Source organism: Sorex araneus, chromosome 3 (genome assembly GCF_027595985.1).
Source record: "Sorex araneus isolate mSorAra2 chromosome 3, mSorAra2.pri, whole genome shotgun sequence".
Taxonomy (NCBI): domain Eukaryota; kingdom Metazoa; phylum Chordata; class Mammalia; order Eulipotyphla; family Soricidae; genus Sorex; species Sorex araneus.
Genome location: NC_073304.1, coordinates 139,721,325 through 139,737,708, shown reverse-complemented (window position 1 = coordinate 139,737,708; position 16,384 = coordinate 139,721,325). Strand labels below are relative to the sequence as shown.

At 43.5% G+C, this 16,384-nt stretch overlaps 2 protein-coding genes across 4 annotated transcripts in view; one reads left to right on the top strand and one right to left on the bottom strand.

The window, feature by feature from the left end:
- DTD1 (D-aminoacyl-tRNA deacylase 1) overlaps positions 1-16,384 on the bottom strand; it is a 231,145-nt gene that overhangs the window by 171,549 nt on the left and 43,212 nt on the right. The window lies entirely within an intron of this gene.
- LOC101557082 (60S ribosomal protein L9-like) lies at positions 751-1,418 on the top strand. The gene has a single exon (XM_012934038.2). It carries the CDS (start codon positions 751-753, stop codon positions 1,228-1,230), a length of 480 nt encoding a protein of 159 aa, XP_012789492.2. The 3' UTR covers positions 1,231-1,418.

The following is a 16,384-nucleotide window of genomic DNA, read 5'->3' as shown; positions in this document are numbered from 1 at the left end:
AATGTATTTTTTTATACAATTCAAAGAGTTATACCACCAAGAAAAACCATATTTGCCACAGAGAGAGGCAAATAGAAAGATATTTTTTAAAAAATCGTAAAGGGCAGAAACTTATCTACAGAACTATACCTGGGCTCCAACGGTGAGACTAAAACCTGACCAAAGAAAATTGATGCAGACAACACTGCCCTTGCCTCATCCTTCCCCAAAAGCCAAAAAATATAGCTTCAGTTTACCTTCCCCAAAAATGCCTAACCCTAACTCTACTCAGGGTGATAGGATGAAAAGTGCCTCAGGGGACCAACACACCAGGGAATTTAATTCTTCATTCTGGCACCCTCTGGACTACAAATCCATACTTAAATTTTTAAAAGTCCCTGTACTTCAAACAGAACCACTTTTTGTGACCATGTGAACAAGATGGTTACTCTGATGAGTTCACTATCGCCCAACTTGCCACTGTGGAAAACCAGACTCCACTCTGTACCTTAGGGTCAGGAGTTGCAATCTAGTTAGAAAAGCATGCCAGACCCCGGGGCCCAGACACCTGGCCACAGAGAACAAGAATGATTTCAACCACTCTGTTTCACTTCTGTCCCGTCCCTTGCTTGCTCAAGGCTGTGAGAATGCACCTGGCAGGGGGCACCCAGACACACAAGCATGTCCCCAGGCACATAGGCAGAAGGGCATAGGGTTTAAAAATTGTACTACAAAGCAATAGTAATTAGCTCTTTGCCGCATCTACTGAGGATGAAGACCATCCTCAGCAACCAGACCGCCGACATTCCCGAGAATGTGGACATCTCCCTCAAGGGCTGCACGGTCATCGTGAAGGGCCCCCGAGGCACCCTGTGGAGGGACTTCAACCACATCAACGTGGAGCTCAGCCTCCTCGGCAAGAAGGAGAAGAGGCTCCAGGTTGACAAATGGTGGGGGAATCGAAAGGAACTGGCTACGGTCCGCACCATGTGCAGTCATGTGCAGAACATGATCAAGGGGGTCACGCTGGGCTTCCGCTACAAGATGAGGTCTGTGTATGCCCATTTCCCTATCAACATGGTTATTCAGGAGAATGGGTCGCTTGTTGAAATCCGAAATTTCTTGGGTGAAAAATACATCCGCAGGGTTCGTATGAGGTCAGGTGTTGCTTGTTCTGTCTCCCAGACCCAGAAAAATGAGTTGATTCTTGAAGGCAATGCCATTGAACTTGTATCAAACTCAGCTGCTTAGATTCAGCAAGCCACAACAGTGAAAAACAAGGATATCCAAAAGTTTTTGGATGGTATCTATGTTTCTGAAAAAGGAACTGTACAGCAGGCCGATGAATAAGATCCAAGTTTTCTGCCTACAGAAAGCAGAATATACAGGAGGACTCTTTACATCTATTTGTGATAATGAGACGCAATAAAACTGTATGACTACCAAAAATAAAAAAAAGCAATAGTAATTAAAACAGCATAGTATTGGACTAGAAACAGATCCACATACCAATGGAACAGAGTTGAATATTCTGTCACAGTGTCACAGACTCTCAAATATACGACCACTAATCTTTGACAAAGGAGCAAGAAATGTGAAGTGGAACAAGGAAAGCCTCTTCAACAAGTGGTTTTGGGAACACTGGACAGCTACCTGCAAAAAATAATTCTGACCTCTGTCTAATGCCAGGCACAAAAGTCAGATCAAAGTAGATTAAAGACCTCAATATCAGACATGAATCCATAAGGTATACGGAGGAAAGTGTAGGCGGAACCCACCATAACACTGAAGCCAAAAGCATCTTTAAAAATGAAACAGCACTGCCTTTCCGGCCCCGCGCGAGATCGACCCCGGAGGCAACTGAACCGCTTTGGACACGAGTGGCGCCCCCAAAATACCTCCAAACTGTGTGCTCGGAGCTTCTGGCCCAGGCGCTGCCAGGGTATGGTCTTTTCTCTCTCAACTCTTTCTTTTTGAACGCAGCGGGGCAATAGCCGGTTTTTAGACTCTACAGGAAGCCCGGGAAAGCCGATGGGCGGGACTTCCAGATCCGCCCTGTGCCAGCCAACATTTAAGCACAGAGCCATGTGGGGACGCTCCTTTCCGGCCCCGCGCGAGATCAACCCCAGAGGCAACTGAACCACTTTGGACACGAGCGGCGCCCCCAAAATGCCTCCAAAATGTGTGCTCGGAGCTTCTGGCCCAGGCGCTGCCAGCGAGTGATGCAATTACCAAAAGAATTTTCCCTGGACTTCATATAGAAATCCAAAACCGCGCGGCTGCTATCGCGCGACCTAATCTCTCTTGATTGTCAGCAACGTGTAAATGTTCCTTTTTGGCAGGGCTTAACATGGGGGGAAACTCCAAACAATAGTACTAAGTTTTTTGTTGAAGGGTAAAAGATTGTAGCGATAGAATTTTAGGCAGAATTTTCCCTGGACTTTATATAGAAACCCAAAACCGCGTGGCCGCGGCAGCCTAATGTCATCTAATCATCAGCAATATGAAATGGTTCCTTTGTAATGGGTTGGACTTTGGGGGGACCATAATAGAGTTAAAGTTTGTAGCGACTTGTAATTTCTGGCTGTACTTTCCCTGGACTTCATACAGAAATTCAAAGCCGCGAGGCCGCTGCCATGGCCACGCAACCTATTGTCATTTAATCATCACCAATATGAAATGGTTCCCTTTTAACGGGTCGGACTTTGGTGGGAAATCCTAACAAGAATAGTAAGTCTTTTGCTGAAATATTGAAGGCTACCAAAGTGGTAGCCATCTCTATAGACTGAACTAAGCCATATCCCCACGCCGGCTGAGAAGAAATATCCTTCTTTCTCGGGAAGAAACGCGTTAACCATAGTATGATGTCCATTAAGCTGACACAGACCTGGTGGCGTGGGAATGGGATACAAGGGAATAAATTAGTATGTACTTGGAACAGCGGGACGCTGGTGGAATCTCGAGCCGGGGCTGATACCAGCATATTACTTTTGGTTCCAGAAACTGCTTGCAGACATTCTACCAGACTATCAACTAAGCCAGAGCCCCACGCCGGCTGATGACGAGAAATTACCATCTTTTTTGGTTTGTTTTCCCTTTGTCAGGCAGCGTGGTGATTACTAAACAGGCGTGATCTCGGTGGCGCGGGACGAGGGGGGAAAAAAAATAGAACAGTTATGTAACAAACAGCGGGACTTAATATCTCTACATTCTCAGCAATGGAGAGCCATCAAATGCTTCCTTGACAGTGGGACTGTCTTTTCTTTTTTGGGGGGAAACCCTAGCAACAATAGTGAGTTATGTGTTGAAACATGGACTGTAACCAAGATAAAGCGTAAACGAAGTGAAACTTATCACTTACAAGGGCGGGGACTGGGGGGGCGGGAGGGGGCGGGAGGTATAATGGGGTGGTTGGTGATGGAATATGGGCACGGGTGAAGGGAAGGGTGTTTGAGTATTGTATAACTGACATAATCCTGAGAACTATGTAACCCTCCACATGGTGATTCAATAAAATTTAAATTTAAAAAAATAAATAAAAATGAAACAGCACTGACCAAGCAAGTGGAAACAAACATAAACAAATTGGACTACCTCAAACTAAGAAGCTTCTGCACTTCAAAAGAAACAGTGACAGGGGCTGGAGCGACAGCACAGCAAGGAGGGCATCAGCCTTGCACTCGGCCAACCATGATTCCTGAGCGCAAAGCCAGGAGTAACCCCTGAGCATCGACGAGTGTGACCCAAAAAGGAAAAAAAAAAAAAGAAACAGTGACCAAAATACAGAGAGAAAATGAAATGGGAAGAAATATTTACCCAATACCCATCAGATAAGGGGTTAGTATCTGTGATATACAAGACATTAGTAGAACTGTACAATTAGTAGAACTGTACAAGAAAAAGCTCTCCAGCCCCATCGAAAAATGGGGAGAATAAACAGAAGCTTCCTCAAAAAAAGAAATACAAATGGCCAAAAGGCACGTGAAAAAATGCTCTAGATCACTAATCATCAGGGAGATGCAAATCAAAACAACAATATCACCTCACACCTCAGAGACTGGCACAAATCCAAAAAAACAAAAGCAACCAGTGTTAGTGTGAATGTGGGGAGAAAGGGACTCTCCTTCACTGTTGGTGGGAATGTTGACTGGTCCAGGCTTTTTGGAGAACAATATGAAAGTTTCTCAAAAAAACTAGAAATTGAGTTCCCATTTGACCCAGCAATACCACTTCTGGGAATATATCCCAAGGGTGAAAAAAATCACATTGAAACGACATCTGCACCTGTATGTTCATTGCAGCACTGTTCACAATAGCCAGAATCTTAAAACAACCCGAGTGCCGAGAACAGATGACTGGTTAAAGAAACTTTGGTACATCTACACAATGGAATACTATGCAGCTGTTAGGAAAGATGAAGTCATAAAATTTGCTTATAAGTGAATGGACATGGAGAGTATCATGTACTGTGAAGTGAGTCAGAAAAGAGATGGACGGACATAGGACTGCACTCACTTGTGGAATATAAAATATCATAATGAGACGGACACCCAAGGACAATAGACACAGGGCCAGGAAAATTGCTCCATGGCTGGAAGCCTGTCTCATGAGCTGGGAAGAAGGCAGCTGGGACAGAGAAGGGATCACTAAGTCAATGATGGTTGGAGGGATCACTTGGGATGGAAAAGGTGTACTGAAAGTAGATAAAGGACCAAACATGATAGCCTCTCTGTATTGCAAACCATAATGCCCATAAGCAGAGTGAGAGTAAGAGGGAAACTGTCAGCCACAGAGGCAGGGGAGGGGTGGGATGAGGGTGGGGGAGACGGAGACTGGGGACATTGCTGGAAAATGTACACTGGTGGAGGGATGGGGGTTCAATCATTGTATGACTAAAACTTAAACTTAAAAACTTTGTAACTATCACTCACAGTGATTCAATAACAAAAATTAAAAATAAAAAATGAAATAAAAATTTAAAAAAATTTTTTAAAAAACTCTCCTGCAGGGCAATCGAGGTTCCAAGTATGTTAGGCTTGTGAACCCTCAGCGCTGAATTCCTTGTATGAGTGCCCTCAGCACTGAGTCCTTTGCATGAGTGTGTTTGGGTGTGTGAATAAAACCTTGAAAAATCTGTCCTGTCTAAGTGTGACTCAGTCGATTGCTAAGCTCAGACTTGTGGCCACTTAACATCTAGAGATTCCACCAAGATCTCTGGCCACTTAAGATCCTTGCCTCAAAACCCTCCACGACATTGAAGCCAAAGGTATCTTCAAAGCTGACACGCCACTGGCCAAGCAAGTGAAAACAGAGATAAATGAATGGGACTATCTCAAACTAAGAAGCTTCTGCACCTCAAGAGAAACAGTGACCAAAGTACAAAGACAATCTACAGAATGGGAAAGGATATTTATGCAGTACCCATCCGATAAAGGGTTGATAACAAGGATATACAATGCACTGGTTGAACTCCACAAGAAGAAAACTGCCAACCCGATCAAAAAATGGGGTGTTGAAATGAACAGAAGCTTTCCTAAAGAAGATATCCGAATGGCTCAGAGGCACATGAGAAAATGTTCCACATCACTAAGCATCAGGGAAATGCAGATCAAAACAACCATGAGATATCATCTCACACCACAGAGACTGGCCCACATCCCAAAAAACAAAAGCAACCGGTGTTGGCGTGGATTCGGGGAGAAAGGGACTCTTCTTCACTGCTGGTGGGAATGCCGACTGGTTCAGCCCTTTTGGAAAACAATATGGACGATTCTCAAAAAATTAGAAATTGTGGGGCTGGAGCGATAGCACAGCGGGTAGGGCATTTGCCTTGCACGTGTCCGACCCGGGTTCAAATCCCAGCATCCCATATGGTCCCCTGAGCACCGCCAGGAGTAATTTCTAAGTGCAGAGCCAGGAGTGACCCCTGTGCATTGCCAGGTGTGACCCAAAAAGCAAAAAAAAAAAAAAAATTAGAAATTGAGCTTCCATTTGACCCAGCAATACCACTCCTGGGAATATATCCCGGAGAGGCAAAACGGTATAGTAGAGATGGCATATGTATTTCTATGTTCATTGCAGCACTGTTTACAATAGCCAGAATCTGGAAAAAACCAGAGTGCCCCAAAACAGATGACTGGTTAAAGAAACTCTGGTACATCTACACAATGGAATACTATGTAGCTGTCAGAAAACATGAAGTCATGAAATTTGCATATAAATGGATCAACATGGAAAGTATCATGTTGAGTGAAATGAGTCAAAAAGAAAGAGACAGACATAGAAAGATTGCACTCATATGTGGAATATAATGTAACTGAGAAGTACAAGTTGGCAACGATGCAACTTCTGGCAGATATCTCTCTGGACTTAGTTACTAAAATACTAAATTGCAGAAACCCAAAACTGAGAGGCCGCTAAGTGTGGTCACTCGACCTCATACCTCTTCATCCTCAGCAATGGAAAACAAATTATCTAATGCTTCCTTTTCAGCAGGTCTGACTTTAGGGGAGAGACTCTCCAAACAATAATAGTGAGTTTTGCTGAAATATTGTATGCAATCAAAGTGAAAGTAAAGTGAAATTTATTAGTTACACAGGCGGGGGGGGGGGCACTAAGGGTGGGGAGGTTAGGGGTGTGGGGGGGCGGGGTGGAGCTATACTGGGACTCTTGGTGGTGGAATATGAGCACTGGTGAAGGGATGGGTATTCGAGCATTGTATAACTGAGATTTAAACCTGAAAACTTTGTAACTTTCCACATGGTAACTCAATAAAAAATTTTAAAAAAAAAAGGCAGAAAATAAAATTTAGGGGAAAAAAAAAAATCCTTGCCTTGGCAGCTTCCACTGAGATCTCTGGCGACTTATTACTCAGTAGCCAATAAAGCTCTATCTCAATGGGTCATTGTATCTCTTAATCGACAGCCCATCAAGCAGCATAAGATTACAATATAATCAGATAGTTCTTGAGTCAAAGTCCCAGGGCTGGAGAAGCACTTCCAGGCACATCTGTGGCAAATTAGGCACACTTCAGAAGGAAAACTTGGAACATGGACACCCTCTCCATGCTTAACAACCCTGGTAGAAGAAACTTTCCTAGTGCAGGCACCTCATCGAAAGCCTTCCTGTGTCTATACCCTCAGAAAGGAACTTTCCTGTGAACAAGCAAGCAAGCCTGCAGTGGAATGATGGGAATGATGGGAATCGAACCCGGGTGGGCTGTGTGCAAGGCAAACGCCCTACCCGCTGTGCTATCACTCCAGCCCCCATAAAATATTTTTTAAAAAAAGAAAGAAAAAGAAAATTATAGCATAAATGTCAGTACTAAAAAATTTGGTAAATAAAATAAGAAAAAAACTCAATGGATGCCCTCAACAATAGAATCAGTGGGCTTGAAGATGCAGAAAATCTCCAGGCAACAGCAAAGACAAAAAAAGACCTCAAAATAACTCAAGGGCAGACAAGAGAACTATGAAAAAAATTCAAGAGGAAGTACATAAGTATCATCAGTGTCCTCAAGGGACAGAAAGGCAACCCAATGAGGAAGTAACAGTTAAAGACATAACTGCTAAAAAGTTCCCAGAACTGGACAATACAGACACCCAGATTCAGGAATCCCAAAGGGTACCAATTAAAAGAAAACTTATAGACACTCCAAGACATATCCTAATCAGATGATGAAAACAACAGAGATACCATACTGAAAGCAACAAGATCAAAAAAGGAATAACATACAAAGGATCATTCCTAATATGCATAACAAACCTATCGAATGAGACCATCCAGACCCGAAGTCAGTGGTGGAATACATTAAAAAAAAAAAAAAACTTAATGAAATGAAGACCTCACCAAGAATACTTTACTTTACCCAGCAAGACTCATTCAGAATCAAAGGAATGATATATAACTTCATGGATAAACAACAGCTCAGAAACTTCATAGACTCAAAACCAATTTTGAAAGAATCGAAGGACACTTTAATGCAAGACAAAGCCACAAACACACCAAACTTCTATAGAAAGATAACCAAACAAAAAAGACCATAACAATAATCTCTCTCTCTCTCAATGTCAGTTTAAATGCACCAATTAAGAGACACCGGGTGAGAAAATGGATTAAAAAATTGAATCCAGGGTCGGAGCAATAGTACAGTGAGTAAGGAGAGGAGTTTGCCTTGCACGTGGCTGACCAGGGTTCAATTCCCGGCATTTGATATCCCCAAGCACTGCCAAGAGTAACTCCTGAGTGCAGAACCAGGAGAAACCCCCGAGCATTGCTGGGTATGACCCAAAAATGCAAAAGAAATTAAAAATTAAAAACAATTAAAAATGAAAAATTGAATCCAAAATTCATAACAATAATCTCTCTCAATGTCAGTAGTCTAAAATGCACCAATTAGGAGACACAGAATAGCAAAATGGATTTTAAAATGAATCCATCATTGCCTACAAGAAACACATTTGAATAGTCAAAGCAAACACAGACTAAGTCAAAAGAAAACAATTCATCAAGCAAATTACTCCTACAGAAAGGACAGGGTAGCTACACTAGTATCCAACAACATTGATATCAGGCTGAAAACAGTTCTAAGAGACAGCAAAGGCCGTGTCTTAATAATCAAAGGATATGTACATCAAGAAGAAATTACACCCCTAAACATGCAGACACCCGATGGGGACCAGCAAAAAACTTACAACTTCGAAAAGACTTCAAGGAGGACACTCATAGCAATACAATAGTACTTGAAGACTTCAACACCAATTTATTACCTCTTGATAAATCAGTGTGGCTAAAACTCAGGAAGGAAATCTGGCTTTGAAGGAAGAAATGAAAGAGAGGGGGTAGTAGATATATGCAGGGCTTTTCATGTTCCTGAAGCTGAATAGACATTCTTCTCTAAGGCACATGGGACATTCTCTAAAACGGACCACATGTTGGGCCACAAAACATATCTCCATAAAATCAAGAGGATAAAAATTGTATCAACTATCTTCTCAGACTATGATGCACTGAAAATAGAATTTAATCATACACAGATATGTATAATCAAATCAAACTAGAAATTAAACAGCTCACTAATGAAAAGTAGTGGTCAAAAAAGAAATCAAAAGATTTCTGATGAATGAGAATGAGGACAAAAGATACCAGAGTGTGTGGGACACAGCAGAAGCAGTGCTACGAGGAAAGTGTATAGCTCCGCAAGCACTCATCAGGAGGAAGTTAGGCCCACATCAATGACCTGACTTCACAGCTCAAGATTTTAGAAAATGACTAAAAGATCCCAACTGGGCACGAGGAAGGAAATAATAAAATTTACAGCAGAAATTAGCAAACTGGAATCCAAAAAATAACAACAAAAAAAATCAACGAAACAAAGAGCTGGTTCTTGGAGAAAATAAACAAGATTTGACAAACCACTAACAAGACTCACAAGGAGAAAGAGAGAGACAGAGAGAGACACAGAGAGAAAGAGAGAGAGAGAATGTAAAAAAATGAACCTGGAATGAAAGGGGGATATCACAACAAAAACCACAGAAATTCTTTTGAGAATCTTTATACCATGAAACAAGAGAAACTTAAAGACACGATAAATTCCTGGGTTCCTATAAACTCCCAATGCTGAACCAAGAAGATCTGAAATACCTGAACAGATTTATCACTATCAACAAAATTGAAATAAGCAAAACTCTTCCCCAAAACAAAACCCAGGTCCAGATGGATTCACTAGTGAATTCTTTCAAACCTTTACAGAGGACCTACTGCTCATCCTTCCCAAGCTTTTCTAGGAAACTGAAGAAAACAGAAACACTCCCAGTTTCTATGAAGCATATCATCTTGATAAGCAGAGACATCACCAAAAAAAAAAAAAAAAATGACAGGCCGATATCCCTGATGAACACAGATGCAAGGATCCTCAACAAAATACTAGCAAATAGAATCCAACAACTCATCAAAAAGATCATACACCACGACCAACTGGGATTCATCCTGGGAATGCAAGGATGGTTTAATATTGGAAAGTTAATCAACATAATACACCATATCAATAAAAGAAAAAAAAATGTTCATATCAATAGATTCAGAGAAAGCATTTGACCAAATCCAGCACCTGTTCATGATAAAAAACCCTCAACAAAATGAGAGTTGAAAAAACTTTCCTCAATATAGTCAGTCATTTACCACAAGCCAACAGCAAGCATTATTCTCAATGGGGAAAAACTAAAAGGCTTCTCTGAAAGAGAAGAAAGAGGTAACTTAAAAAGAAAAAAAATCCCATTCACAGTTGTGCCTGGGAAAATCAAGTAGCTCAGAATCAGCTTAAAGAGGTGAAGGACCGGGACCCTCTGCTCCTAAAGATTGATCTGAGAGGTATTCTAACCCATTTTGGCACCCAGAGCGTCTTCTTGCAGAAATGCATCTAGACTGTGGGCTGTGCTACAACCCCGTGCCGCCCAGGGAGGGATTTCCCCCTCCACCCTGTTTTTCTGCGCAGAAAATGGCAGCGGCGGCAACATTCATGAGGCGAGAGCCACCTCCTAAGACTCCCAACCCAGAGGTATGAGTTTTGCAGTGACGTTGCTCGTAGGCGATCATGGGGGCGGGGGGCGTTACCAGCACACCCTCCACCCAGATAAGATCCGGAGCTGCCGAGCGTGAAATGGACCCTCTGCTCCTCAAGACTATGATCCGAGAGGTCTTCTAATCCATTTTGGCACCCCGAACAGCTTCTTACAGAAACACACCTAGACTGTGAACTGAGCTAAAATATCAGAAATCCAAAACCACGCGGCCGCGACAGCTCATAGAACTCATAGTCTTCATTATCAGCAATGGAAAACAAATTATTAAATGATGCCTTTTCAACAGGCCTGATTGTTGGGGGAAAATTCCAGACAATAATAGTGAGTTCTCTATTGAAATATTGAATGTATTCAAAGTATAGAGAGAATAAAGTAAAGATCATTAGCCACACAGGTGGAGGGTGAGTGGGAGGGGAGGTATACTGGGGTTGTTGTTGGTGGAACATGTGCACTGGTGAAGGGATGGGGGTTTAATCATTGTATGACTGAGACTTAAACCTGAAAGCTTTGTATTTTTTTCCACGGTGATTCAATAAAATAAAATTTTAAAATAAAAAAGAGGTGAAGGACCTATACAAAGAAAACTATAGAACACTACTTCAAAAAATAAAAGAGGACACAAGGAAATGGAGACACGTCCCCTGCTCATGGAATGGGAGAATTAAATCACCAAAATGGCAATACTCCCCAACACATTATACAGATTCAATGAAGTCCTACAAGAATACCCAGGACATTTTTCAAAGATATGAGATAAAACACTCCTGAAATTCATATGGAACAATAAACCCCAACAAATAACTACAGCAATTCTTGGGGAGAAAAGAAGATGGGAGGCATCATGTTTCCCAACTTCAAACTGTTGGGGCTGGACTGAGCTATCAGGGTGAGCCCATGTGTACTGTACTGTACTATACTACGGACAGGAACATAGGGACCATGAAAATGGGCAAGATTTCTCCTGTGTCCTGACTGGTTTGGATGAAGCTGAACAGTTACCCCCTTCAAGCTGCCTTCAGAAAAATAATTTCAGTATATTGAAAAGAGCAGTTTTCCTTCTCTCACAGAAGCCTGGCTAGTCTTTGACATGCAGATGGTGTTAGCCAGGCCTGACCTCTGATATTGTAAATTGTAGGCTCTGGCCCAGCCTAGTCTTTGGGGATGTAGATTTCAAGTGCTGCCTAGTTTGTATTTCACATGTAGGTTTCTTGTGGCAGCCCAGTTTTGTCTTTGGGATGTAAATCCAAGTGCTTTTAGCCCAAGGAAGGTTTCAGTTTTGGTTTTGTATCTCCTTTAGGGAGGCCTAAATTACTGGCCTGCAGATACAAGAAAATAATGCTGCCTCAATGTTCTTCCTGTAACATCTTTTGATGCCTTTGGTGACATCACTGTATTGCGCCCTTTAGAGCTACCATGATCAATAAAAGGAGGTCCACAAGGCCCTCTGCCTTTGCTAAGAGCCAGAGCGAGCCTGGTCCTCCATGAGACACATTTCTTCCTCGTTCCTTATCTCAGGGCCTCCAACCGCACGAATGTTCACGCAACATCAAACAGTACTACAAAGAGGTAATACTTATAACAGCATGGTATCGGAGTAAAGACAGACGGACAGATCAATGGAATAGCGTTTAATATCCTGACACGGATGCTCAAAAATATGCTCATTTAAGATTTGATAAAAGAGCAAGAAATATTAAGAGGGGCAAGGAAAGTCTCTTTAACAAGTTGGACTGGGAAAACTGGACAGCTACATGGGGAAGGAACCAGAACACCATGCACAAAAGTCAGATCATAATGTATTAAAGGGGGGGGCTGGAGCGATAGTACAGCAGGTAGGGCACTTGCCTTGCACGCAGCCGACCCGGGTTCGATTCCCAGCATCCCATATGGTCCCCTGAGCACCGCCAGGGGTAATTCCTGAGTGCAGAGCCAGAAGTGACCCCTGTGCATCGCCAGGTGTGACCAAAAAAGAAAAACAAAGTATTAAAGGGAGCCGGAGCGATAGCACAGCGGGTAGGGTATTTGCCTCGCACGTGGCCAACCCGGGTTCGATTCTCAGCATCCCATATGATCCCCTAAGCACTGCCAGGAGTAATTCCTGAGTGCAGAGCCAGGAGTAACCCCTGTGCATCGCCAGGTGTGACCCAAAAAGCAAAAAAAAAAGTATTAAAGACCTCAACATCAGCCCTGAATCCATAAGGTACACAGAGGAAAGCATAGGCAGAACTCTCCATGACTTTGAAGCTAAAGGTATCATCAAGGATGAAACACCACTGGCCAACAAGTGAGAGCAAAGATTAAGAAATGGGACTACATTAAACTAAGAAGCTTTTGTACCTCAAAGAAAATAGTGACCAGGATACAAAGAAAACCCACTATTTTATTTTTATTTACCCAACATCCATCTGATAAGGGGCTAATGTCAAAAATATGTAAGGCACTAGTAGAACTTTACAAGAAAAAAACATCCAACCCTATCAAAAAATGTGGTGAAATGAATCAGAAATTTCCTCAAAATAGAAACACAAATGGCCAAAAGGTACATTTAAAAAAATGCTCTACATCACAAATCATCAGGGAGATGCAAATCAAAACAACATGAGATATCACTTCACACCAGAGACAAAAAAAGACACACAAAAAAAACAAAAGACACACACACAGAAAAAGACACACCACAGAGACAAAAAAAGACACACACACGAAAAAGACACAAAAAGAACAAGAATGACCAGTGCTGGCATGGATGTGGGGAGAAAGAGACTCTCATTTATTGCTGGTGGGAATGCCAAATGGTCCAGCCTTTTTGGAAAACAACATAGGTATTCCCCCCAAAAAACTAGAAACTGATCTTCTATTTTTGACCCAGCAATACCACTCTTCAAAATATACCTTACGGGTCCAAAACCACAATGCAGAAAAGCCATCTGCACTTCTATATTCACTGCAGTACTATGCACAATAGCCAGAATCTGGAAACAACCCAAGTGCCCAAGAACAGATGACTGGACAAAGATACATGGTACAGGAGGTGCAGTGCTGCAAGTAGGTCAACCTCCTGTACCCATGGGCGAGTGCATCAGCAGCCTGATGGTGCTTTCAGGCTTCCTGATACCCCAAAATTGCTGCTGTACCTCTGGCTGGAACCCTATAACTCAGAACCAAGTTGCCCAAGAAATAAAATGGCCAAAAGTCAGGTATGTGGGAGCTACGCCCACAAACGACCCCTGATCCAGCTATACAGGCTCATTTATTGGCCTTGCTTCACTGTCACTGTCATCCTGTTGCTCATCGATTTGTTCGAGCGGGCACCAGTAACTTCTCTCATTGAGAGACTTACTGTTACTGTTTTTAGCATATCCAATACGCACGGGTAGCTTGCCAGGCTCTGCCACACGGGCTCAATACTCTTGGTAGCTTGCTGGGCTCTCCGACAGGGGTGGAAGAATCAAACTCGGGTCGGCTGCGTGAAAGGCGAACACCCAACCACTGTGCTATTGCTTCAGAGACCCATAAATAAATCTTGAAAGAGATCAAAAGTCACAGTGAGTCTCAGACCCACAAAAGGCTGAACAGACCAGGGTAAATGGAAGGGAGGCAGGTCAGCCTGATGCCCACTTAAGCAGAGTCCCCATCAGCCACTTGCTCCCACAATCTAAAATCACCGCCATGTCCCAGACCAGACTCCACCATCTCAGGATGAACTTAACCAAGATATTTGGATATGAGGGTTTTGTGACTGATAGCTCCAGACTTTCTCGAAACTGAGATGGGCTACCTCCCCCATTTGTCACCCCCATGAACCAATGCCAGTGCCACCATGTAAGCTCTTCTACAGGGGTTGCTTCAGATACCCACAAATAAATCTCGAAAGAGATCAAAGCAGCAGTTAATCTCGGACCTACGCAAAGCCAAACAGACCTGGGTAAATCGGAGCGGGGAGAGTCAGCCTGGTGCCCTCCCAAGCAGAGCACAGACATCCACTTGCTTCCACAATCCAAAATCACCACTATGCCCCCAGCCAGACTCCACTGTCTCAGGTAGGGCCTCGATGAAATATAATCTTCTAACAATTCAGGTATGCAGGTTTTGTGCCTGAATCTCCAGGCTTTCTCAGGGTTGGGAAAGACTACCTCCAGCTACCTTCCTGTACTTCCGGAAGCCTTAGGAGTCATGTTCACACCCCAAAGCTGCCACCTAGTTAAAAAAGCTAGTCCAGCCTTACCTTTCCAATAAAAATACTAAACACCCTGAACAAACAAAGTGACCTCTTAGTACCTGTATTGCAAACCACAATCCACAATGCACAAAAGGAGAGATAAAAAAAGTGCCTTGCCATAGAGACAGGCTGGGGTGGGGGGTAGAGGATGGGGGAGGGGGGAGGGGAATTGTGGCGGGATAGAAAGTGGTGACATTGGTGGTGGGAAATGGTTAAGAAACAGGTGTTGGAACACTGTATGACTGAAACCCAACCATGAACAACTTTGTAACAGTATATCTCATGGTAATTAAAAAAAAAAAAGTAAGAAGAAAACTTGATAGCAACCCCCAAGCCCACTGTGACCTGGTCCCCAGGACTCTAGGTCCCGACCAGTCCCAAACCAGACCACCCCACTTTCCTTCCAACAGTGAAGTTCTGAGGCAGGGAGCGTGCCTTCACACCACCATCCCTAGTTCTATCCCTGCACTGCATATGCCAATATGCTAAGAAGATACTCTGTAAAAGCCATCTTGAACAAGGAGGGGCACGCATATGCTGCCAGAGCCCATGCACTGCTTGCGCCCACGTGGCCCTAAAATGTTTAATTGCAAGAGAAAGATGAGGGAAGGACTACTAACTACAAAGGCCAAAGAAATAGTACAGGGGTTAAAACACACTCAGCCAACACCAGTTTGATCCCCAGCTTGATCCCTGATACCAGGTATGGTCCTCCAAGTACTGCCAGGAGTAGCCCCTGATAGCCACCAGGTCCCACCCTCCCCCCAAAATAAAACATGATATTGAGCAAAGATTACAGGATGCTGGCCGTGGATGGGATTACATGGCGGGGCAGCCCCTGGGTGTGACCGCCTAGCTACTGGGAAATGGGAAATCTGGGCAGAGGAGGCGCAGTCCCGATCCAAGCAGGCTTGCAGGTCTCAGACCCGGGTCCCACACACCTGGGTTCCTCTGCTGGTACCTTCATGTGTGAGGCTCGTCCGAACATGTGGAGAGGGGCATTGAGCATGCTGTGAGTAGGCTCCGAAGGTCTTCGGCCGCCTCGGGAGCTCTGCTCGGGGAGGGGAGGGAAGCTAAAGCCCAACCCCTCCGAGGGGCCCCGGGAAAGACAGCCAGGCGCGCAGGCAAGTGACTCTAATCCATCCACGGCCAGCGTCCAGAGACTTAAAAGCAAGCTCCTGGAAGCTTGCTTATAGCCTACTTCTCCTCTGGGAGAACCTGGCAAACTACCAGGAGTTTCCTGCCCACATGGGAGAGCCTCGAAAGATCCCCATGGTGTATTAATATGCCAAAGCCAGTAACAAGCTGGGTCTCATACCCCTGACCCTGAAAGAGCCTCCAATGTGGCATCGTTGGGAAGGACGAGTAGAGAGAGGCTTCAAAAATCTCAGGGCTAGGATGAATGAAGACATTACTGAGACCGCTCAAGAAATTCGACGACCAATGGGATGATGATGATAATGATGATGATAATGATTGAGGAAAGATAAATGACTCAAGATCTTTCCTCTTTTTTAATTTTATTAAAGCACCAAGATTAACAAAATTATTCATAATTGACTTTTAGAGTCAACACAGTTCCAGCACCAAATTTAGCTGACCATAT